This window comes from Macaca mulatta, chromosome 6 (assembly GCF_049350105.2).
Source record: "Macaca mulatta isolate MMU2019108-1 chromosome 6, T2T-MMU8v2.0, whole genome shotgun sequence".
NCBI classification, from domain to species: domain Eukaryota; kingdom Metazoa; phylum Chordata; class Mammalia; order Primates; family Cercopithecidae; genus Macaca; species Macaca mulatta.
The window spans coordinates 16,187,058-16,212,920 of NC_133411.1; the positions used below are offsets into that span (position 1 = coordinate 16,187,058).

The following is a 25,863-nucleotide window of genomic DNA, read 5'->3' on the forward strand; positions in this document are numbered from 1 at the left end:
CCGAGTCTTAGATCACGGTTGGGTTGGCAGACGTACCCCCAGCTCCGGGCCACTTCTGTCGGGGATGATGTCGTGGATGTTCTTGTAGTAGCCCAGGCACAGGGTGGTGCAGCGCACAAGTGCGCCCATGTACAAGGAGAGGATGGGGATGAGCAGGGGCTCCCGGCATTCCAGGTGACTGTGAAGCAAAATGGCTACAAAAACAACCTGAGAGAAGGGAGAACGGGAACAGGTCAGAGGGGAGAAGCAGGAACCGATCGACAGAAGCACAGGGCCATGCTCTGGAACCTGAGACAGACCTCTGAGCAAAGACCTTGATTTTTATGCAAAGAGAGGCGAAAACTGGATGATGGCCTAGTGTCGCTCTCATGTAACTCAGGTGCAGATGTTTGCAGTCACTGGAGGGACACACTGATCATTCTGTTATACCCACCATGAAAATTCTTTCAAGCAACTACAAGCATCTTTCAAGACATCGTTTTTAAGGTTACTGCTTAAAAAACAATCTATGCAATATGTTTTCACGAGTCCCTTGGCAATGACTGACTGGAACATATAACTTAAAATAATGACAGCACAGAAAAGCACTGCATGTTTGCACCAAACCAAGAGATTTGGTGCAAGATGTACTATTGTGTGAAACCCATTAACTTAGTAAAATTAAACAAAAACAAAACAAAACAAAAAAACACCCCTCGAGAATTGCCACTGAAATGGGAGGCATTATAAATAATTTCCATTTTACCATTGGTGATTAGTGATTACTTGCTATTTATGCCAAGGTGGTATTTCAAAGTACTGTGCATGGAATCTATTTACTCATTACCAACTTAAAGTAGCTTTTCCCTCTCGAGGCTGGACACTCACGTGTGTATGTAACACACACCAGAGAACTAGGCTACATTTAACAAAGAAAAAAACAGAAGTGATCAATGATGTATACAGGAAAACAGACAGTAATGTTTATAGGATCGAAGGCACTAAAAATGGGCTGGGTGCCATGGCTCACACCTGTGATCTCAGTGCTTTGGGAGGCTGAGGCTGGAAGATTGCTGGGGGCCAGCAGTTCCAGACCAGCTTGGGCAACATAGTGAGACCCCATCTCTATAAAAGATTTTTAAAAATGAGCCAGGTGTGGTGATGCGTGCCTGTAGTCCTAGCTACTTTGGAAGCTGAGGTGGGAGGTTCACTTGAGCTCAGGAGTTTCAGGTTACAGTGAGTTTTAATTGTGTCACTGCACTCCAGCCTGGGTAACAGTGAGACCCTACCTCAAAAAAGAGCCACTGAAAATTCTGCCAAAAACACCAACAGTAATAATTATAAAACAACTTATATTAACATTTAAAATACTAACCTATAAAAGTAGAATAAGTTGAAATAACCAGAGTCAGGAGAGAATGAAATTACAATAATGTTTATATCTCTATCCAATGGTACAGTCTCTAAAGCAAGCTTCACAATGTATTAACCTCCCTGTCCTGCAAAAATCAGAGAATCAGCCCAGCTTTTGTCTAGAGTCCTCCTGGGATCCAGTCATTCCAAAGACCTCAGAAGCATACTGAGAACAAAGGCAGGACAATGCATATTCCTGAGCTACATCAACCTTAATGGCTAAATATCAATGGAAAAAACAAGCTGAAGCACGTAAAAACCAGGACTGCAGCGGTGGGAGGGCCGGTGGGAAGGAGTGTGTGACTGAGGAGGGGATAGTCAACAGAGAGAAGATTGGGGAAGCTGCCTGCTGTGTTTAATGGCAGGAAAGTGATTAGTAAGAACCATCTAGGTGGGCTGATGGGGGTGGAAGTCAGCCTCAAGTAGGTAGAGAATGAAAGGGAAGTGAAAAAGACAGTGAGTAGAAGCCACCCTCCCAGGAAGTTTGCTATAAAGTGATAGAGAAGTGTAGCTAAAGAGTTAGGTGAAATACACAGGAAGCTTCTTGTTGCTGTGTTAACATGGCAGAGATTTGAGCACAACAGGACAAGGGAAACGATGCATGAGAAAGCAGGGAACAGGTTCCTGAGAAAGCAGCACAGGCCAGGACCCAGAGGAGTGGCCCTGGATGGGGGGAGGGACACTTCGTCCCTTACAATGAGAAGAGAATGGGGAGGATGCAGGGCTGGAAGGTAAGTGTGTAGGTTTGTTGGCTGGAAGGTGATGAATTTGGTTGCTGCAACTGACTCTGTGAGGTGGGAAATGAGGTTATATGTTGGGAGGTGAGAGGCAGAGAAACACCCTCTGAAATAATTCCTACAGAGTCAGCAGAGGTGAGGGATAAGATTGTGCATTCACAGTTTGATCAGTTTGTTCCATGGTGTAACCTTTTGCAGAAGCACCACGGAAGTGCAGGAAGATGCATAACACAGGGTTGGTTCAGAGGAATTTTCTCGGAAGGCTGAGATGAAAAGGCAGGAGATAAGGGAATTTACAGGAATGCAGGGGATGTACACATTATGAGCTGACCAGCCTTGGAATGTCAGCTGACCTTGAAAGGCAAGGGCTGATGATAGCAGAGGAGTTACAGGATGGAAATCCGAAGACGGCAAACAACCTTGAGATTTCTCACCTTGATATCAAGCAAGCTAAGAAGGTCCAGATGACCAGGGAATAAAACAAAAACAGCAATATGTTTTCACGAATCCCTTGGCAATGACTGACTGGAACACATAACTGTTAAAATAATGACGGCACAGAAAAGCACTGCATGTTTGCACCAAACCAAGAGGTTTTTTGTACTATTATGTGAAACCCATTAATTTAGTAAAACTTGAAAACAAAACAAAACAAAACAACCCCCCCTCGAGAATTGCCATTGAAATTTGAGGCATTATAAATGATTTCCATTTTATCACTGGTGATTGGTGATTATGTGCTATTTATGCCAAGGTGGTATTTCAAAGTACTTTGCATGGAATCTATTTACTCATTACTAACTTAGGTATGTTTTCATACCTAACAAATATTTTCAGGTAATAAGCGGAAGCCTGAGGGTAAAAGACTTTAAAAAGAGAATTTACTCCCCTAGCCAAATTGTGGTAGGAACTCAAGCAACAAGGTTTAAAATAACTACTCCACCAGGCACAGCCTGAAGCCAGATGGCATCTGAACTTGGCTTCCATGCTCCCACTAACCAGATCTGTTTATTCTGAACTTGCAGGCCTTCCCTCAACAGGCAAGGGCCAGGATCAGGTTTAAAACAGAGGAGGAAAATGGCTGTAGGTGTATTGGCAAAGTCTTTTTCAGAGATACGCTTTTCTTCTTCTGTCCTTGGATGGCTACTATGTTTATTTCAGGCAAAGTTAAGGAATTTTTTTTTTTTTTGCCTTTAAAAAAACACACATCTACAAATGTGTGCTCACAAATGCTCACCGACTTGCTGATGCCAGTGTTTGAAATTAGAGAGGCTTACTGAATTTCAAATGAAGTGATTAGAGTGAATAAGGCAGTCTAGTTCATCTCCCAGAGGATACAGACAGTAAGACTGGGACAAAATTCTCTACTCACTCTTAAGAAAATTAACAAAGACATACCAAAGAATGATGGTTGCTAGTATTGCTAGTATTTACACACATACACACACACACACACAATGTGTTAGTAGAAATCCATTTAAACTACTTATAATAGTGATCCACGGAGTAAACACAATTAATCTGGAAATTATTGGTCTTCATACTAACAGTTCAACAGTAGATTATTTCAAGAAGGGGGCTAAGAGATCAGGGTGTGCAAGAAAGGAAAAATGTATGGAAATGTTCATAGAATAGAAATGAGACTGGGCGTGGTGGCTCACACCTGTAATCCCAGCACTTTGGGAGGCTGAGGTGGGCAGATTACCTAAGGTCAGGAGTTTGAGACCAACCTGGCCAAAATGGAGAAGCCCCGTCTCTACTAAAAATACAAAAATTAGCTGGGCATGGTGGCAGGTGCCTATAATTCCAGCTACTCAGGAGGCTGAGGCAGGAGAATCACTTGAACCTGGGAAGTGGAGGTTGCAGTGAGCCAAGATCATGCCATTTGACAAAAGCAAAACTCCGTCTCAAAAAAAAAAAAGAAAAAGAAAAAAGAAAGAAATGAGAATTTGGAAGGGCATGTAGAGATATAGTCTAACCTCCTCCTCTATGAAGAAATCATTCTCCCAAATCCCTGACTGTAGGAACTTAGTCTAACTTATAAATCATAGGAATTCAATCGATTTTTCCACTAAAATTGTTCATGCTCTATCCTTGGTAGAAGAAGAAAGGACAGAAAGCCAGGGTTGAGTGCCAGGGCTCAGAGAATTGGACCCAACAGAGAGTGGGAGGTAGGCCTTCTTCTCAGACGGCGTGGAAAGGCAGCTGAATCAACTTCCTGGTTCTTTCTAAATGTGGGGAAGTGACCTGTGAATGGCAGCTCTGCATGGTAACAACAGAGGATTATAAGAACGTTTAAGAATAATTCCTAAGAGCCCCTCTCTCTAGAACACAGTGACATAGTGTTAGGCCACACAGAGGGCACCCAGGCAAGTGCACAGTGACCCTAAGACATGCCAAAAGGTACTAGGTATGACTGTAGAGTCACCTCACATGCAAGCTCTTTAAAAATAAAGGTCAAAACCTCTTTATTTAAATTTAAATTCTTACAGCCCGTATTCTAGCAAGATTATACACACTTTTATTACAGCGAGTTTCCTTTTCTCAACCATTTAGCAAATATGTATTGAGGTCTCTATGTGATATAACAGTGCTGGCAAAACCAGGTCGAATGCAAAATGTACTGCACAGTGAATGAATGTAAATCACACATCAGTTACACATGCCAGAAGGGGACTCTGAGGAGCTCTGATTGACACACAGACCATATTTACCTGAGCTATGACATCTGAGATTGAGGCACATCCCACCAGGAAACTGTATTTGTGTTTTAAGAGAATGCCAGCATGGGTCCATGCCTGCCAGAAAGAAAAGAATTTGGCATGAGATACACCTTCAATATTATGCGGTTTCTGGTTGATGCGATTTACTGGACATTCCTGAAATATACTTTATAGCCCCTCAAAGCCTTAGCGCCAAGGTCTGATAAATCTTTGGTTGGTAAAATTACTGTAACTTGATCTGGTGCCTGGTTCCACGTTAGAGTTTTCCAGTGGAGTGAAGGACTGCACGCAGGTATTTATTTAGCACCAATTGCATGCAGACTAGTGCACTATTAGGTTTGTACGCCTGGCAGGAAAGCTGAAGGAATACCAAGAATGGAGGAAACGCAATCTCTCTCTCTCAAGCATCTCAGTCCCAAAGCAGCATCCTTCCCACGTGATGCACGTCATCATGAGGGCTCTCATTTGGGTCTGAGTTATTACAGTTATTACCGGCGCTCACTGACTGATTAGAGTCTACTGTTTTCTTGCCTTCAAGTTTGGGCAGGATCTGACCTGACACTTTGGGAGATGAGGAGGAAGGTGCTATGAGGGGAGCAGATGAAAAGCCCGGGGAACAGCAGGTCTGGAGAAGGTTTCAAGTTCATGACGGGCTCTGTTTAAGGATCACTCTTCTTACCTTCAAGGTTGATTTGGACTGATACAGAAATGACATTTCATCTGAGCTACACACAATGCGACAAGCAGGGTCTATTCCCCAGGTCCACGTCAAGACTTAGCAGAGCAACAGCTAATTCCCTGCCCATCTGCAAATCACGGCTGTGGGCTGGCTTTGTTGTCTGACAGCCACCATATAATAAGCTTCCTGGCTTTAAACATTCTCTCTCCAACCAATACATCAGCGCCATGCTGCTGGTGTGAGGGGGTGGGGAGGGAGGAGTTGATCTGGTCCTTATAAATGTTCATTATTTTCATTTTTATTAGCCATCTCGTGCTGTTATACCAGGGTTTTGGGGGGAACTTACAGAAGAAACATGGAAGAAAAGGGTACCAATTACAAATGCTCTGGTGTTCTGTTTGATTTCAGAAAGTCTCTTATGGCAAATAAATACAGCTGAAGGGACATGGACCACCAGGTCCTTAAGAATCTGCAATCCACTTTTACTAACAGTCCTGAGTTCCTGGAATTCACCGTATAACTGTAACTCTTCTATGTGTGTAGAGTCCCACTTCTAACACAGATGGGAGGACAGGCCTCAGAGCAACAGCATGGACCTGGCCAGGAAGCTGGGCTTCGACTCTTTAGGGATGTCAGAAAGGCCACTTCCTTCAGTTCTCTAACTGGGCCACCACTATGGGCTAATTCAGGCACTGCAGGGAAGCCAGTTATGCACTTACATCATGCATCTAACTGCATATAAACTTGAGGTGGGGTGGTAAAAACTATACAGACTAACATATTTTTAAGTCTCCTTCCAAGAATAATTCAAAATGGAGCCAAAGGAAAGGGTTTACTTTCCAGCACTGGACCTTATTGGAAAACATATACATATATCTATTTTTTTCCTTTTCTGCTAAGTCTTTTTTATATTTATAAGACAGCAGAAGAGAATGAAAGCGCTGTTTAAGCACTCCTCAGTATCATGACAAAGAATTTATGGAAGTGGGCAGCCCTGAGCTAACGGGGTAAAGTTGGTTATTAAAATAATGAATCCCTGCCAATATGTTCAACAGATTCTTACTCTGAAACTGTGGGTGTCTGTGCCACACAAGTGGTAAGTTTATCAGAAAGTGATTCTGATCCTTTGATCCTGAGTATATCAGAAAAGAACTGTGTATCTGCATCAAAATTTTCAAATGGGCTTTCCTGCTACCTACCAGAACTTGTGGCAAAATTAAGTACACTGACAAGATGGACTGGTTAAAAGTCAACAGACAATTGGAACCTGAGTACTCTGCTGGTGGTATAGCTGCTATGAAAATCAGTCCGCTATTTCCTCAAGAAATTAAAAATCAAATTTGCATATGATCCAGCAATTCCACTTCTGGGTATATACCCCAAAGAACCAAAACCAGGGACTCAGATATTTGCACACTCATGTTCATAGCAGCATTACTCACAAGAACCCAAAGGCGGAAGCAATGCAAGTGTCCATCAGCTGATGAACGGATACACAAGATGTGGCCTAGACATTCACTGGAAAGTGACTCAGCCTTAAAAAGGAAGGAAATTCTGACACCTGCGACTACATGGATAAACCCTGAAGACACGCTCAGTGAAATAAGTCAGTCACAAAAGGACAAGTGCTGTATGATTCCACTCTCTTGAGGTATCTCAAGTAGTCGAATTTGTAGAGTTACAAAGTAGAATGGAGGCTGCCCAGAGCTGGGGCAGAATGAGGACAGAATCTCAGTTTTGCAAGACGAAGAGTTCTGAAGATTGGTTACACAACAATGTGAATGTCCTTCTTGACATTAAGCTGTACACACAAAAATAGCTAAAATGGTAAATTTTATATTATGTATATTTTACCACCAGCTAAAGAAAAAGAAAGAAAGCCAATGATCTTCTCTACTCACCATTGCATCCATGAAAGGAAAGGCGGCGAGGTACAGGAAGGCCCTTCTCGTCTTGCTCCCCACCGACTCGTCCACATGGTGCAGTTTATTGATAATGTAGTATCCTAAATCACTATAAGCTGCAATGGGTCAAAAGGCATATGTGGAAATATTTAGAAAAGGGTATCTTTATATTCTTTTTATTTCAAAAGCAAATGTAGTATTTGTTCGTCGCAGAAAAATGAGATACGCAAATAGAAAAAAATGGCCTATAATCTCATCCCTCTACCCAGAGTGAGTCACAGCTAATGCTCTGGGTTCTAATCACCAAGTTCTTTTATTGTTCTATGTTTTAACATAAAAATGAGATTGTATTACACGCACTCTTTTGTAAACCACGATCATCTTTTCACGATATGCTTCTACATTTTATTTCTTTGAATTCCCTTCAATGAACTGAATTTCTTTTTGAGAGTTTGCTGAGTATCAGCTTGCCCAGTCTCCTACTGTTACACAGTTAGGTGGTTTCCATCATTTTGATACTACAAAAGAATGCTTGGTGGCTAGGTTTGAAGCTAAATGTTTACACATATTCTTAATTATTTACTAAGAGAAAATTTCTAGATGTTAATATGCCTTTCCATAAAACTTTAAAGCTAGCTTTTTCGCACTTGCCAGTTCTTTTATTTCACTTTTTGGGAAGAGGGTGGCAACTTAGGGTATAGTCCTGCATGCTGGAAAATGGCATTGCAGAGGTGCTTTTGTAGTCCTTCCAATATCAGAATTTGTTACCAGTGACTAGAACACAGTAAGCAGTAAGCCAGTACGGGCTGAATGAATGCATATGTGTCAAATAGGAATAGGGAAGAAGGAGAAAGGTCTCCTAATGTATTAGTCAGGAATCCTGACAGATCTTATTACCAAAGGTTAAATAAAATATTGAGCTATTTTTTTAGCTCATTGATAGAGGTTTAGATTATATATAAAAATAACAGGCCAGGCAAGATGGGTGACACTTGTAATCCTAGCACTTCAGGAGGCTGAGGAAGAAAGATTGCTTAGCCTAAGAGTTTGAGACTAGCCTGGGCAACATAGTGAGAGACTTGGTCTCTAGCAAAAAAATTTTTTTTAAATTAGCCAGGCATGGTGGGACATGCCGGTAGTCCCAGCTACTTGGGAGGTGGAGGCAGGAGGATTGCTTGAGCCCAGGAGTTCAAGGGTACAGTGAGTTATGATCATGCCACTGTCCTTCACCCTGGGTAACAGAGTGAGACTCTGTCTTTATAAGAAAGAAAAGAAAAAAGAAGAGGAGAGGAGAGAGGAGGGGAGGGAAGGGGAGGGAAAAAAACAAAAGGAAAGGAAAGGAAACAGGAAAGGGAAGGGAAGGGGAAAGAGAAGGAAAGGAAAGGGAAGGAAAGGAAAAGAAAGACAAGAAAATAATAATCTTCATGTTTTTCACAGTGTCTTATGAATGTTGTAAGAGTAGGTGTGCCTACAGTTTTCATTCTCTTACAACTATGGGTATTAGAGGTGTGAGTAAGTGGTTTCAAGAGGTGGGAGGCTGGAGTGACTACAATCTTCAGAGAGTGAGGTGGGCCAGGTCGAGGAGAGTGAAGGAGGAAAGCTCCTAGTCCTTCCAGGCAGGGTAGAGGTGAACAACCAGAAGGTCAGCTGCCAGGTGAACAAAGGTGCCAGGTGTCATGGTAGCAGGGCCATCAGAACCACTGAGGCATCAAGAAGAGAAATCCAAGAGAGGGCATGTCACGTGGCAGAAAGAAAAGAGACCTGGGAAGATGGGAGTAGTTACAGCAAGGGACATGGATGGAAGGAGGCAGCTGTGACGTCCCTGTCGTTTGGATCAGAAGCTGTGCAGAGACGAAAAGGGGATTAGTAGAGGTTTGACCTGGGAAGGCGGGGAGGGAGAGCTCCTGTCTGATTTTGCGGCCAGGTAAGAATTGCATTCAGACATGAGCTAAGCTGGCTTAAACACAAAGCCAGAATGAAGATGTTACTTAATCATACAAATGGTCTACTTTGGTGCTGAACTCTGGAAATTTTTTTCAAAGTTTATTGTTGCTGTTGCTGTTTATTTGCACATGTGTTTTCATTCAGTGAACAAATGTTCACTGTGCAGGGATCTGCAAGGAGACCATCCTGACCTTGCCCACATTGCTGTCCCCACACCCACCTCTCAGCTGAGGCCACTGGCAATGGTAAAGGCAGCTGTGCCAGGCGAGTAGAGCAACGAACACAATGCCAAGTGCAAGAGCACAGGGCTGGCTAGGAATAGCTCATGAGCTAAAATCCCCTGGTGAAGGTTACGGTCACTATAAAACACCAGCTGAGGGGACCTGACTGCTGTGGCTGAAGCTGGGGACTATGGAATTGGTAAAAGGGGAGTGTTATAAGCTGAACTACGTCCCTTCAAAATTCAGATGCTGAAATCCTAACCCCTGGCATCTCAGGATGGGACCTTATCTAGCAATAAGGTCATTGCAGATATAACTGGTGAAGATGAGGTCATACTGGAGTAGAGTGGGCTTTCAATCCAGTGACCGATGTTCTTACAAAACGGACATTCAGATACAGAGGTAGATGCACACAGGGAGAACGCCGTGTGAAGATGAAGGCAGAAACCGGGGTGAGTCTTCTACAAGCCGAGGAACGCCAAAGATTGCCAGCGAACACCCAGAAGCTAGGGGAGAGGCCTGGAAGACAGTCTTCCTCCCATCTCTCAGAAGGAGCCACCCCTGCAGCACGCTGACCTCAGACTTCCAGCATCCAGAACTGTGAAACGCTCAGTTTCTGTTGCTTAAACCACCTGGTTTGTGACACTTTGTTACGGCAGCCCTGGAACACAGGTACAAGCAGCTTCTGAGAGAGGGAGAGAGAGGCTTATTTTCATGTTAAACTCTGGAGTGGCAGGAAGATCGGATGGGACATGTGAGTTTCAGCAGCTGAGAGCAGGGCATGCAGTCTGCTTGAAGTACCCAGAAATACAGAGATCAATATACATAAGCTTCCCCCTGCTGAGAAGAAAAAGAAACTCATCTGAGGAAGGGCAGCCCCTTTAATTATCAGGCCTAGAGATGCACTGAAATGTGATGACGTGTGACAGCGGTCACGTCTCACTCCCACCTTGAGCTAATAATGACCTTGAAACCACTTGCTATGTGGGCTCCAGATGAACTGATGCCAAGTAGCCATAAAATGCCATATGCTGGACACCACAATCCATACCCTATACCGTAAATCAATGAGTATTCCCGTCAAGCGACTTCGTGTTGGCCCATTCCTTGTCCCCTTTTGCCTTTTTTCTTTTGAGACGGAGTCTCGCTCTGTCTCGCCCAGGGTGGAATGCAGTGGCGCAATCTCAGCTCACTGCAACCTCCCCCACTGAGTTCAAGCAATTCTCCTGTCTCAAGTAGCTGGGACTACAGACATGTGCCACCACACCTAGCTAATTTTGTGTTTTTAGTAGAGATGGGGTTTCACCATGTTGGCCAGGCTGGTCTTGAACTCCTGACCTCAGGTGATCCATCCACCTCAGCCTCCCAAAGTGCTGGGATTACAGGCGTGAGCCACCGCACCCAGCCCCTTTTGCCTTTAAAAACCTGCTTGTAACAAAGGTTGAAAGGAGCTCTCCCCAAGGCCACTGGGAAGTGTATCCCAGGTGGCAATCCTCAATCTTGGCCCAAATAAACTCTCTATATAATTTAACCTCAGTTTCTTAAATGTAGCTACGTATTACAATAGTTTAACAGAAACATCAAAAACCGTGCCTTCATGCAGAATAACTGGGCTAAACATGTAATATTTACAGGGTCTAAGGACTGCTGGGGCGTTCGCCATCTACTCTCCTGGGGATGAGCCCCGCCCAGCTTCCTGGTTCTGTGGGAAGGTGTCCCCAAACTCTTGCCTTCTTCAGCATCCAGGGCTTGTCCTAGCTCCCTGGGTTTCAGAGTACTGTGGGACCTATGAGGCTTGAGGCTGCCTTTGCTTCTTTTAACTTCTTTTTATTTCAGTCTCTTCCTCTTTCAGCTACTCCAGGAGATATTTGAAGGCCACAGGAAGCAGCTTTTCCTCACAGGTTTTCTAACGTCCTTCTACGCTTCCCCTACATGATAGAGGAGTCTGATTATAACTAGAGAGGTTACTTTACCCTGGGAGCTGTGAGTATAAAATCCCAACAACTGTTTTCACCCACTCTCTTGGGGCGACTCCCTCCCTCCCATGCCCCTGAGCTATTTCCAGCTAGAGCTATTGGGGGGGTGGGGGGCAGGTAATTTGTTTAAAGTGCTTTGCATAGAGTCCATGATTACCAGGCTAGCTGCCTTAGCAATATTTAGCAACCTTCAGCTTCTATAAACTGCCTTACCAAGACTGTTCTAAAACAGCCTGTATTCCTTATGAAGAGCAGAACATTACAAAAAAAAGTAAACAAGGTTTTTGAACAGATGTAAACAAATTTTATGACACTGCAACAGCAAGAAGACAGTGACTTGACCTGTTTACAGGTCGACAGCTTTGACCCTCCTAAACAAGGGACACAGAAAGTGCCCTTCAGATTCACGGGTCCACTGACCTCAGCCAGCCAGGGCCATAGGCCCTTTCTGAATCAGTGGTTCTCAAACCTGTTCATCCAGGAGCTGTTACAAACCATAAAGTGTCAGTATTAACCGAAATAAGTCTAGATACATTTTTCCACATCCAATAGGCAAATTTGAGAACCATTATTCTAATTCAAATTCCCAAGTTCTCAATGTTTAAAAGTCTCACAGGTGCTGTTACTGACCCACCGTGACCAGCTTGCGAGGCTTTTCATGGGAGCAGGTAATTTCACCCCTGTGCTTCTAGGGTATTATTTCCAAGGTATGTGTGTTTATATGGCTGATAGGCCATATTTAAATCACTTCAATAAATACGTGTTGAGTGACTCGTATGCATCAGGTACTACACACACTAACACAGCTGTGAAGGGGACAGTCTCCTGCATCTGGGCTGGGATACAGACATTTAATATCACCCATCTATAATCTATACTAGGCAACACGTGTCCAGTGTTGGGGATGGGAGGCATAAATATCACCTAGGTCTTGAAGAGATACCATAAACCCATGCACAATGTAAGTAAAGTAACTGTGAAATTTTAACACAAGAACAAGAATTCTGTCTCACTGGCATCAAGACTTGGTGGAGTGAAGTTCAGAATAATTTATTGCAGGAGATCTGCTTCTTTCTAGAGACCATTTCTTATTCATGTTTGAATTCTCAGGATCTAGCCCAGTGTGCTGATTGAATAAATGTTGAAATCCATAACCCCTAAAAGAAGTGACTGGGAGGCTGGGCGCGGTGGCTTACGCCTGTAATCCCAGCACTTTGGGAGGACAAGGCGGGCAGATCACCTGAGGTCTGGAGTTCAAGACTAGCCTGGCCAACACAGTGAAACCCCGTCTCTACTAAAAATACAAAAATTAGCCAGGTATGGTGGCAGGCGCCTGTAATCCCAACTACTTGGGAGGCTGAGGCAGGAGAATCACCTGAGCCTGGGAGGCAGAGGTTGCAATAACCCGAGATTACACTACTGAACTCTAGCCTGGGTGACAGAGCAAAAAATAAAAAATAAATAAATAAACAAATAAATAAATAAGTAAATAAAGTGACTGGGATATACTGGTAGCAAAAATATCCCTGAGTCTTCCCTCTACTTATATCCCTACTCTTTGTCAAATGATTTGGCAGCTCCTCACACTAAAAGTCAAGGTCTGTTCCCCACCCCGTGAATCTGGGCTGGCCTGTGATTTGTTTTGGTCAGCAGTGTGGGTGGGAGTGATGGTGGGCTGGTTCTGATTCCTGGCCTCAGGAAGCCATCAGGTGTGCTTCTGTCCCTTCACTTGGAGCATCACCACAGCCATCTAAAAGAGCCGTCTAAAAACGCCCAGGCAAAGCTAGTGGAGGATGAGAGACTATATGGAGGAGAGCTCAGCTGTTCCAACAGAGGCCATCTAGGATGGCCGGATGTTCGCTAACAAGGAGCCCACCAAGGTCAGCAGAGCGACCTCCTGACCCTCAGTTGACCACAGAGGCATGAGCCTAGTCAAGTTCCAAAGATCCACCCAGCCAACCTGTAGTCTTGCAAACAAAAATAAATGCTTGTGTTTTGAGCTGCTGAAGATCGGGATGGTTTTCTACATGGCAATAAATTGTAAGACCATACTGACACTGTCCGTTCACTCCTAGCACCCTCGTTGGTTTAAATTATGGCTAATTATACTAATTTACTCTTTACAGAGCTGGTTAATAACCCATGAATAATGGAAAAGTTTGAAAAGAGAAGTCTGGCAAACAGAACTGGGCCAGAAATTACTTCAGTGGCTCACTGGAAGGGCACAGGAACCTGCAGTTTTGTTCCCCTGAATTCTGCTGCCTACCCAGGCAGCTTCAGAACATGGCAAGGGCCTCACAGGTTACTGTTAAGAATAAACGTGTAAAGAAAGTTAAAATCCACAGCAGCGGTTTCGACATCTTCATGAATTAGGAGGTTAGGCAATACTAATTTCCATGCACGTGAAATTAATTTGGACCCAAATGGAGTCAAATGCAAGGTCAGCATGCTTTCCTCCATGCACCACAACCACTGGCCTAAATGAAGGTGTGGTGATGCCAAACCCTGGGCTCTGTACTCTTCGTTTCTGTTTTGTAACTGAATCTAGCAGGACAATGCAGTTTTAAAAAATGGTGTCTATGACAGATCATGGCTGTAGTTCAGCTAAAAAAGAGATACTTGCAGCTGCTCAACAAGGGCCAAGAAATACTCCCAAGGCTTGTGCAGTTTGGGTATCTCGAGCCAGGCTACGGGTGTGCATAGAATGGACAGTAACTCTTGTCCGGTGGGCCGGGCGCGGTGGCTCATGCCTGTAATCCCAGCACTTTGGGAGGCCGAGACGGGCGGATCACGAGGTCAGGAGATCGAGACCATCCTGGCTAACACGGTGAAACCCCGTCTCTACTAAAAAATACAAAAAACTAGCCGGGCGAGGTGGCGGGCGCCTATAGTCCCAGCTACTCGGGAGGCTGAGGCAGGAGAATGGCGTGAACCCGGGAGGCGGAGCTTGCAGTGAGCTGAGATCCGGCCACTGCACTCCAGCCTGGGTGACAGAGCGAGACTCCCTCTCAAAAAAACAAAAAAACAAAAAAAACAAAAAACTCTTGTCCGGTGGACCTTCTAGACTTCAACTCTCTCAATCCAACACAATTCCAAGTGTCTGCTCTATTGGCTTATTGCACAAGGTTTGGCTGGGCGGGAAGAGTTGCTGGGCACATTCTCTGGGGCCATCTTTCCCTCGCAATCTCCACCAAGCATTCCCAGGGAAGTGTCTGAGTGGTCAGTGGAATGTACCCCAGCCTTGTCTGGGGAAATCCACTACCAAGCGCAAAGTTCTCAAAGATGGGAGAATGCCTAGCTCAATAGTGGGGTCAAGAAAAAAAAAAAAGAAATGTAAGAAAAAATAATTCCTTAACTACAGTAAATCTAATGAAAAGGACCTAGTAAAAGGTTCCTTCCTTCTTTCCTTTATTGGGGCAAACCCAGTGAATGAGGGATGACACTACAAAAGCTTTTAGTGCTCTTTGACCTGAGCCTATTTCAATCATCCTACTGTGACCCATTAACTGATGCACAGAGGGGACACCGCGTTAGTGAAAGTGAGAAGATACATCTGCAACTGATTTTTCAGAGCTGGTAATGTCCGCACTGCAAATCCCTTGTAAGTGAAGAAGATCCTCCAGGGATTGGTAAATTATTAGTAAACAGTGAAAAGTAAGAAGTGTTGAGGTTCATCCAGACTGGGAAGAAAAAGTCTAACATAGAGAACATCATGTTGGGATGATTTTAGATGGCTATAGCAAAATATTCCTTATAGCGCACAGGGAAAATTCTTGACTCCGTTCTGTAACAAAGATAAGGAAAAATTAGACAGTGTTGTGCTGGCCGGGTGTGGTGATTCATGCCTGTAATCCCAGCACTTTGGGAGGCTCAGGTAGGCAGATCGCTTGAACTCAGGAATTCAAAGACCAGCCTGGGCAACATGGCAAAACCCCATCTCTACAAAAAAAAAAAAAAAAAAAATTAGCCAGATGTGGTGGCGTGCACCTGTAGTCCCAGCTACTTAAAGAGGCTGAGGTGGGAGAATTGATCGAGCCCAGGAGGTCAAGGTTGTGGTGAGTTGTGGTCGCACCACTGCACTCCTGGCTGGGCAGCAGAGCAAGACTCTGTCTCAGAAACAAGCAAACAAACAAACAAACAAATTGAAGAAAGTGCTGAAATGCACCTCATCCTTCAGAGACGGTTGAGAAATGACTCAATCCATGAGGCCTGTCCCAACCCCAAAAAGAAAATCTCTTCCTGCTCTATGCTCTCACATGTCAAAAATAAATGCCTTTGAAAAATTAGAAGAACTTGCTAAAAGGAAATACATTCATTAAGGTGATGGGAAACTAGCACTTAAAGAAATGTTGAAGACAATTCAACTACTTTTGCCTGGACAAAAGACTAGAAAGAAATTAATTTAAACCTCGAAGTATCTCATTTATATTCCCACTCTGAATTCAGCATGATGAATTTATAATACAAGCCTTCCTGTACTTACTTAGGCCCCACCCAGGAGCTGTACATGTAGGAAATATATGCTCATTTCAATATCAGCCCCAGCAAATATAATTGGAAGACTGCTTGAAATCATACAATGGCTTTTCAAGTCAAATATACTGGGAGTATTTCCTTTTCTGTTTTATCTACCTCAGTGTTCCCCTGTCACACACATAGTTATCCAGGAGCTGATTGCTGAAGTAGAAATATAAGTAGCTGTTTTCAGGATTACTAGGAAGTGAAAATGGGTGTAAGCGTCAAATATAGGTGATGCATAGAGACTGCCATTGGAAGGGCAACGTTCAATGACGTAGGAAAGCGGTGGGAAGAATGGCTAGGGGGTGGAGGGACAGCAACATCCCATCATGGAACTTGTGGCCACGGTTATGGGAAAGAAAATGGGCAGGATCTGGATATGGAAAAGCTTATAGGATTACTAAAAACAGAAGGAGGCAGAAAGGTGAGCAAAGATGCCCGACGTAGCAGATGGCAGAGGCAGGAGAGTGGCTCAAGACTTAGGCAGAAGATGGTAAGGAGGCCAACACTCTAGAAAAGCGTACGTCATTAAAATCTGATTTTCAAATGTTCCAAAGAAATTCATATGTGCTTTCATAGCAACTGTGGAAAACATTTCTTTGGTGGATGGAAAAATGCTGTGATTGCAGAAGTATAAAAACGAATAATGATTATTAAATATATATGAGATACAGAAAACCATTTTGGTTTAAATTTAAAATTTTGTAATTATATTTTAAAATTGAAAAGCTAAAATGACACTGATTTTTATTTCAATGACCACCTTTTCTTCCCGACAACTGCAATAACACGGGATGCTTAGCTTTTCTCTTCCAGAATTACTGACAACTGATAACTAGCTGTTTAGTCCCAAAGTCTCATTCAACCATGGCTAAATAGGGAATGTTGGATTATTCATAAGTCCAAGTAAAAAAAGAGCTAGCAGCAAAGGGAACTCATTTGCTCATTTAAGGAAGCCCCTTATTTTACAAAATATATGGCTTTTTTTTTTTTTTTCCAAATACTGTACATGTACTCTTTGAAAATGGCTCACATCAAATGTAGCAGAAATTTACTTCAAATACAGGTACCTGTGCAAATACTCAGTCCACGGTCAGCATTTAGGGCATAAACTGAGGATATCAGAGGCAGCTCCTCTTTACTCCATGCCCTGAAGCTCTAAGCACAAATTAAAGGATCAATATCAACGCTTTGGCTGAGTGTCTGGTCCATCAGCAGACACACTCTCTTCCACAGCGCTCTTAGCACAAAATTTTATGCCACATTAAAAAGGAAAACCGCAAAGGTCTTTCCTTATTTACATTCAGATTTGCAGTTATATGAGTAAGCATTAGCTGCCATGCAAACACATTGCAAATGGTCTGGGTTAATCTTTGGGTTCCTTTATTCACCACTGACAGCCAGGCGTTTTATACAATCAGCAACAATTTTGAGGTACACAATGGGTTTATGAAGTGTCATTCACAGTGTTTTATGTAACTGGCTTCAATAGAGGTACCACTCAATTTTTATGCCAGGTAAGCAAAGCTGCTTTAAAGCCAAGACATTCAGAAATCACGTCCTTAAGGCTTTACTCCCAGCACGAAAGCAGCAGCAGCAGGACTCCAGCCCTGAAGGAGAGCTGCTTTTCCAGGGTCTTGGTTAAACTGGAGGCCAGTCACTGTATGTACGATACAGCTTTCCTGTTGTGTCATGGAAAGAATGCTATGACAAAAGTATTTAGTCTTGTTTTTGAATAAAATGGAATAAGATCCTAGAACAAATTAATGTAATAAATAGAACAATCTGTCATTTGTTCTCACTGCTGATAAGCATTAATTCTAAATAACAGTCATTCTATTTTTATTCTTAAGATTCAATGACCCAGTACAGTGATGCACACGTATCTCTAATTAAAGCACCTGCTATTTTATTGGCCTTACCAAATGTTATTCCTAGGTGTAATCGCCTACTAATGAAATCACTCTCTTTTACTTTGGGAATCAGAGACACAAAAACTACAGCTCCCCAGAAAAAACACATTATTGTCTTAAGCTAGGAGCACAAGCACTTTCCTTCTATTCCCTGAACATTTCATAAGAAATGTGATAATTAGTAAAGAAACCACTTATCTCAATAAATATATTTAAATCAATGAAAAGGAATAAGAAATTGCCAAAGCTAGATTCGTCAGTGGCGGTCGGCGGCCTCACCTATCAGTGTGTGAAAGACGGCAGCGATGGCCCCGGCCACCACCATACACAGGACGGCTTTGGTCCTGTCTCGCTTGCTGTTCACAAACACCAGGCCCACATTTTTGAAGTCACTCATAGGACCCGTGAAGAACTTCATGAGGGAGTACGCCAGCCCGTAGCTGGCCAGCATCTCAACTGCATCCTCCTTGACAGCAGCAATGCCCCGGTTCAAGGCCTGGGAAGGGGGAAAAAAACCCACAAGTATTAGAAACGTTGTCTCTTCTCTGGGGAATCATACCTCTAAGATGAAACTTAGCAGATCACGTTTCTATAGAAACATGAAGAACTTATAGGGTACATCTCATATAATTGGATAAAGGTGACTGGTTTTCATTTTCGTCTACATCAGCTTCAGTTTGAGTTTCTTTTTGTGAAGGAGATACCTGTCCACTGCAGTTAAAATAATAGCAAAACACCAACAAATAGTTTATGCTAATATTGAAAAATAATTCTAAGAAGTTTTGGTTAAAAGTTGATTTTTTAAAAAAACTAAAATGTTAAATTTTGTTTGCAGGCTGAATCGACATAATGGCAACAGACACGCTGGAAATGAGTCTAACGGTTTATATCAAGGGGATGGGTTCTTTTTTCTTTAAAGAAGGGGGGTGTGTGTGTTCATGTGTGTACATGTAATCTTAAATACTTGGTATACGTTATGTATTCTTCATAGCAGAGTTCTATGCTATGAAAAAAGTACTGAAGGAATTTATTATATTCTTCATTAGTGCATGTTGTTTACCTGATTCCTACATTTTGGCCTGAAATACGTTCCTGAGCTCTATGCAGACACATATGAAAAGAACACCTTTAGACTAAAAAACAAATGTTTTTGGATAATGGTTATACAGGAAGATGCGGTCGTAAAATACCCTGAATACTTTAGACATCCTCCAAGACAGACCCTCTTAGGCACTGCAGGCCTTGTTGGGATGGTACTTCCAAACTAACTTTCCCACCCCATAGACAAATGAGTAACAGCAGACCAGTGGGAATGGATGTCCAGATAGCGACAGCTTTCCGACTGAAATGCCTCTAGAACACTGCCTCTGTCATTAGGAACAGGCAACTATGCAGAAGAGCGGGCTTTCTGTATAGTTATATATTTGTAAAAAACAGACTGTTTTCAAGGCAGTTTTAGGTTCATAGTAAAATTGAGCAGAAAGTACAGAGCGTTCCCATATATCCTTTGCCCCCCACAAACACGGAGCCTCCCCTGCTATCAACATCCCACACCAGAGTGGTACATGTCTTACAATCAACGAATCTACGCTGATACATCATTATTACTCAAAGACCAGACAGTAGTCCCCTCTTATCCTTAAGGGATACATTCTAAGACCCCCAGTGAATGCCTGAAACTATGGAAAGTACCCACGTTTTTTCCTATATATACATACCTATGAGAAAGTTTAATTTATAAATTAGGCACAGTAAGAGAGTAACAACAATAATCAAACGGATTATAACAATATACTATAATAAAAGTTATAAGAATGTGGTCTTTCTCTCAAAATATCTTACTGTACTCCTTGTGATGAGAAAGAGATGAAGCAAGATGGTGAGAGATTTCATTACACTACTCGGAATGGCATGCAATTTAAAACTTATAAATTGTTTATTTCTGGAACTTTCCATTTAATATTTCTGAACCTTGGTCAACCATGGGTAATTGTAACCATGCATAGTAAAACTGTGGAGAGGGGTGACTAGTGTAATGTAGTTTACATTGGGGCTCACTCTTGGTATATTGTACATTCTGTGGATTCTGACAAATGCAGAATGACATATATCCACAACATATTTTTAAGAAAAAAGATACGCTAAAGTCTTGGCCTGCCATTTGTCACTCATCCAATAGAGACACGATCACATTCACAGAATTCATACTCAGTCTCCGCTATGTAAACTGAAAGAAGAAGAAAGAAATTCACTTTTCCTGTCTATTTCCTATTTCTATTAATCAAGACAGCTGTTGATAATTTTCCCTACAAGTATATGGTTATAGCCATAGTGTGAGAGCTACCTTGCTATACTGGGTAAAGCTAATCTCAATAATACCAAAGGAGCCAATGGGTGCTTGAAAGAGGAGACTGAATACAACAAAAGATTCAAGAACTCATCTTCAAACATATATGAGAATCATACTACATTATAACAAAACAAAGTAAACTCAATCCACCATTGTGTTTCACTGAATCTGATACTATAGACTGTAAGCATATGGCAGATACATCTGATAGCAATAACTTCAGCACACCCTGAGAATGACCCTGCATGGTAGATGCACCTGATAAGAATAATAACTTAAACATACCCTAAGAATGCTGATGCACCTGATCTACATAAACTGCATGCTTTTTTTTTTTTTTTTTTTTTTTTTTTATTGAGACGGAGTCTCACGCTGTTGCCCAGGCTGGAGTGCAGTGGTGCGATCTCGGCTCACTGCAAGCTCCGCCTCCTGGGTTCACGCCATTCTCCTGCCTCAGCCTCCCGAGTAGCTAGGACTACAGGCGCCCGCCACCGCGCCCGGCTAATTTTTTGTATTTTTTTTAGTAGAGACGGGGTTTCACTGTGGTCTCGATCTCCTGACCTTGTGATCCGCCCGCCTCGGCCTCCCAAAGTGCTGGGATTACAGGCTTGAGCCACCGCGCCCGGCCTAAACTGCATGCTTTTTACAAATGGTAGCAGCTCTCCTGTCGGGCCTGCCACCACTGGACATCCCTGTATGTAAGTCCCCTCGGTAAACAGGGTTTAGGTCTCAATCACTGGCTCCAGGTCTCGTCTCTGGCCTCTTGAACGTGGTGTCATCCTTACTGAAGTCAATATGGGTCTGACACAACAGTAAGGTACATTATTAGTTATATGCCACTAAGAAAGAAAAAATGTTCCAGCCGGGCGCGGTGACTCACGTCTGTAATCCCAGCACTTCCAGAGGCTGAGGTGGGCAGATCCCTTGAGGTCAGGAGTTCAAGACAAGCCTGGCCAACATGGTGAAACCCCATCTCTACTAAAAATACAAAAAGTAGCTGAGTGTGGTGGTGCGAGCCTGCAATGCCAGCTACTCTGGAGGCTGAGGCAGAAGAATCAGTTGAATCTGGGAGGTGGAGGTTGCGATGAGCTGAGATCGTGTCACTGCACTCCAAAAAAAGAAAAAAGACAAAATATTCCCAATTGTAATTGGATGTCATTGATTATAAAATGTATCCAGATTTCCGAGTTGCTAAAATATGGAGGTGGAAGGAGTGTGCCTCAGAATCTATGAAAGGAGGTATTTCATGTTACTCTTCAAGTTATTCCTTAGTTTCAAGGGGTGATGTAGTTTGTGGGCCTACATGTAATCCAGTGTCAGCAGACTTCGGCAGAAGCGCTGGCAGAGCTACTTGGCAAAACTCAAGGGCTTCACATTCTGTGCCTTTGTTTCACTCCTTCACCAGGAGACACAGCTGACTAGTAGAATGAGAACTTAAGGGTTGACATTCTCTGCAAAGCACTGTTAGGAAAAATGCGTTTACAGGAAAATACCAATGTGAAAATACAATTAAAAAAAAATCTAGAATAAAAATGTATGCTAGCCGTAGGAACTCATTATCATTTTTCTGACTCAGTTGGTATTATATAAGCTAGCTTCTGATAATTGTTTCCAATTTTATCTCTAATTGTTTTCCTTTTTTCCACTAATAACGGTGAAAACTTCCATAAGAACCTTCTCAGCCTCTGCAGAGCACACCTGCCATGACGCCTTTCTTAGAAACAACTTTTCCCTGATGGAATACATTAACACCCTAAAACAAAATAAAAACCAAAAACCTCCTTTATATCAAGTGCCTGTGTTCAACAAACATCTCTAGTCTACGGGCTCCTCCTGTCTATGTGCAAAACTTACCACTTGACAATCTACCAAATTAATTCCCTTTGGCCTTCTGCAGGGGACACTGTTGGTGTCTCACCCAGATCCCCTATCCTTTACCTGGCAGGGGACCCATCCCCAGATGCTGGGAGTTGGCCACTAACGGCTCACAGGTGTCTTCTTGTCAGGGAGAAGTACTGCTAGCCACTTTGCATTAGTGAAACTCATCTGACGCGTCCACCATAGATCCAACCAGCACGCAGCCACCCGAGTGTATAAGATCAGTGTCCTGCCTGCAAGTAGGACCACTGTGGTACAATTCGTGCTCCAGAGTTCTCCCTGGGATCAGGGTGAAGCCAGTCTCCAGTGGGGACCACATCGTCGCTTCACTTTTCCCCACCACCTACCCTGCTTCCTCCCCTACACACAGGTTTTGCTTCTAGAGAATTCCATTTAGGACAGCTTCTAATCACCTATTTGTCAGACGTCAAGAATAGTGTATGGTTTGTTTTCTTTCCCACCCTTCCCAAAATCTAGGATTGTGAATTGTTTACTTGTTTTTATTGCTTGAATGTGTTAAATCTTGGATGATATCTATTATTTAGCAAAATTTTAAAAGCATCTCATAGGGCACCTAAATAATGGAGGACTAGACATTTTATGTGTCTTCTTGGCAAAGCATTCTTTATTTTTTTTGCTAAAAACACACCAGCCTGGGCTGAGGCATCCACTGAAATGCTTTCTATTTCCACCAACAGTTTCCGAACTTGAGTCCTCAAGCCAGTGCTGAGGCAGGTGGGAAGAGAGAGGGCCCAGGTAATGAGAGCTCTGTCAGTGAGATGAAGTGAGAAAGTTTTATTTAGCTTGACGATTATGGTAATTTGAGGAAGAGCACAGGGTTTAAAGCCATGCAGGCTTGAGCTGGAATCTGCTTCTATCACTTAACCGCTGAGTGGCCTTGGCTAAAGTACTTACTCTCCCTAAAATAACCCAACTGATTTGAGAAGCAAGGTTGGTAGTGCGCAGGGCACGAAGCAGTGGCTGGCTGACAGTCGCTTGAAAGCAAGGATTTTTGCCGCTTTTGTTTACTGCTGTTCACCTACCACCTTGTTGCCAAGGCGACATTGTAAACACTCTATTATTTGTTGAATGCACGAATGAATTGGCTATTTTTTACGGAGAACTTAAGTGTACATACTAACTGTATGAACTAATTTTTAAAGAAACACTTCTTAAAATCACATTTTAATTGCAAGATATTATTGCTTGTAAGAGATGCCATTGATTTCATGTTTTTAATGACCGTATTAAATACACACATTATTTGAAAATCATCCTGATTTCAAGAAACATTCAAAAGCATGAAAAAAGATGCAGAATTGAGGACATGAGCTACATTCATATTACTAGCACTTTGCTATCCCCATCTGGAGCAAATGTTTCCCCCAGTGTGTTCACTGCTTAGTTCCATGTTTTCTTTTGATACCAGAAACATTGTTATCATGCAGTCTGTCAATCATTTTATGGAGTTTTTTTTCTATGCTTTTGGATTTGCCATTCTTACCCCGCCATAGATAGGATAATTTTGTTCTAATTTACAGCTTCATTTGCACACTTTTTAATCTCCCTGAAACTTAGGAAGTGAGTTATGCATTAAAACTAATTGCCTCCAACTAGTTTATTACTTCAAAAGCACTTATTGAATAAAGCACCTGTCGCCCATTTATTTGTGGTGATTTCTTCTCATTCATTAAGGATTTTTTTGTTTTGTTTTGTTTTTTCTCCTTGAGACAGAGTTGTGCTCTGTCGCCCAGGCTTGGAGTACAGTGGTGCAATCTTGGCTCACTGCAATCTCCACCTCCCAGGCTCAAGCAAATCTCCTGCCTCAGCCTCCCGAGTAACTAGGATTACAGAAGCCCGCCACAATGCCTGGCTAATCATTAAGTTATTACACATCCTTCAGTTACCTACTGTTTGCTTTATCTGTCTCTGTTTGCTCACCCTGTTTTTCATCATCACATGTTCACTTCCTAACGTTGTATCACAACTTTACTTGTTATTTATTTTCTCACCTGACTGCCCTACCTGAATGTAAGCTCCAGGAAGCAGAGACCTTCGTTTCACTGCTACATCCGCAGACCTGCAACCTGGGGGCAGGGGGCATCTCAAGATAGATGATCAATAAATATTTGGAAGAATGAAATAAAATGTATACAAATAGAATAAACATTTACTGTGATATGTACTGAAGACAAAAAAATACACAGGTGCCCCTTATTCACAGAAAGTATGTTTTAATACCCCCAATGGATGCCTGAAACCTTAGATGGTACCCAACTCTATATATACTATGTTTTTTCCTATACATACACACACCTGTGATAAAGTCCCATTTTTTTTTTTTTTGAGATGGGGCCTTTCTCTGTCACCCAAGCTGTAGTACTGTGGCAAAATCACAGCTCACCCTGCAGCCTCAACCTCCTGAGCTCAAGCGATCCTCCTGCCTCAGTCTCCCGAGCAGCTGGCACTACAGGTGTGCACCATCACACTTGGCTAATTTTTTATTTTTATTTAATTTTTTTATAGAGTTGGGGTCTTGCTGTGTGGCCCTGGCTGGTTTCGGCCAAACTCCTGGGGTCAAGTGATCCTTCTGCCTCTGCCTCCCAAAGCATGACAAAGTCTAATTTATAAATTAGGCACAGTAAGAGTAACAACAACAATAAAAAAATAGGACAATTATAACAATATACTGTAATAAAAGTTATGTCAATGTGGTCTCTCTCTCAAAATACTGCACAATTTTCAGACTCTGGTTGACTGCAGGTAGCTGAACCTGCAGATGTGAACCCATGGATAAGGGGGCCTGCTATATGCCAATGGCTGGACATTTTTTGCAGGAGCTCATTTAGGTAGACAAGGCAACCCCTCTAAAGAGGTGATGTTTGAGCTGGGACCCAAAGACCAAGAGTGAGCCACGTGCATAAAGAGCTGGAGGCAGGTTCAGGCCTGCAGGAGGGCTTAGTATGTTTAAGGAACAGAAGGGAGGCCAGTAAGAGAAATAGAGACGGGTAGAAGGTGGATCTGGAAAAGCAGGCAATGGTGAGATCATTCTAGGTGGTGGTGAAGAACATGTATGTTGCTGGAAGAGCAGTGGGAAGCCATTAAAGGTCTAGGCAGAAGCGGGACAGGGGCTGCCACTGGCCTTGGTGATAGAAGTGGGCTGAAGAGGGATGCAAGACACAGAGGCCAAGGGCCCCACGGTAACCCAGGCCAGACAAGGTGCGGCTTGGGCGAGGTGAGTAGTGGAGAGGTAGAGTGGCCTGACTGGAGAGCTCGTGGGAGGGAAAGCAAATGGGTGTGGCAGGGACTACACTTGGCTTGGGTCCTGATGCCTGGCTCATGCTTCCCACGATTCTTCCCAGGGAGCAGAGCGTGGGCAAGGGGCCGCCCCCCACATCCTCCCGGGCATGAGAAAGAGGCAGAACCTGATGACGACTGCTGAGCTTTCTGGCTTGAGTCACTCATCAAGCGCTGCAGCAATTCTCTGGGTTGAGGAAATGAGAGAGGGAAGGTTTCAGAGGAAAAAGCAAGAGCTCCATTGGCAGCCTCATATTGGATTTGAGATACCCATTAGGATTCCAAAGAGAGAAGTTGTGTGAGAGACTCAGCTCTGTGAGTCTGGAGTCCG

The 25,863-nt window shown here is 43.1% G+C and overlaps 1 protein-coding gene across 6 annotated transcripts in view; it reads right to left on the bottom strand.

The window, feature by feature from the left end:
• Positions 1-25,863, bottom strand: part of ANKH (ANKH inorganic pyrophosphate transport regulator) — a 156,319-nt gene that overhangs the window by 38,867 nt on the left and 91,589 nt on the right. For 5 of the 6 annotated variants that reach the window (NM_001261260.1, XM_078004322.1, XM_078004323.1 and 2 more), the window contains 4 exon segments: positions 37-207; positions 4,844-4,927; positions 7,433-7,551; positions 18,287-18,503. In NM_001261260.1, coding sequence (NP_001248189.1) covers positions 37-207; positions 4,844-4,927; positions 7,433-7,551; positions 18,287-18,503 — 591 coding nt within the window. 6 annotated transcript variants of the gene reach the window in all.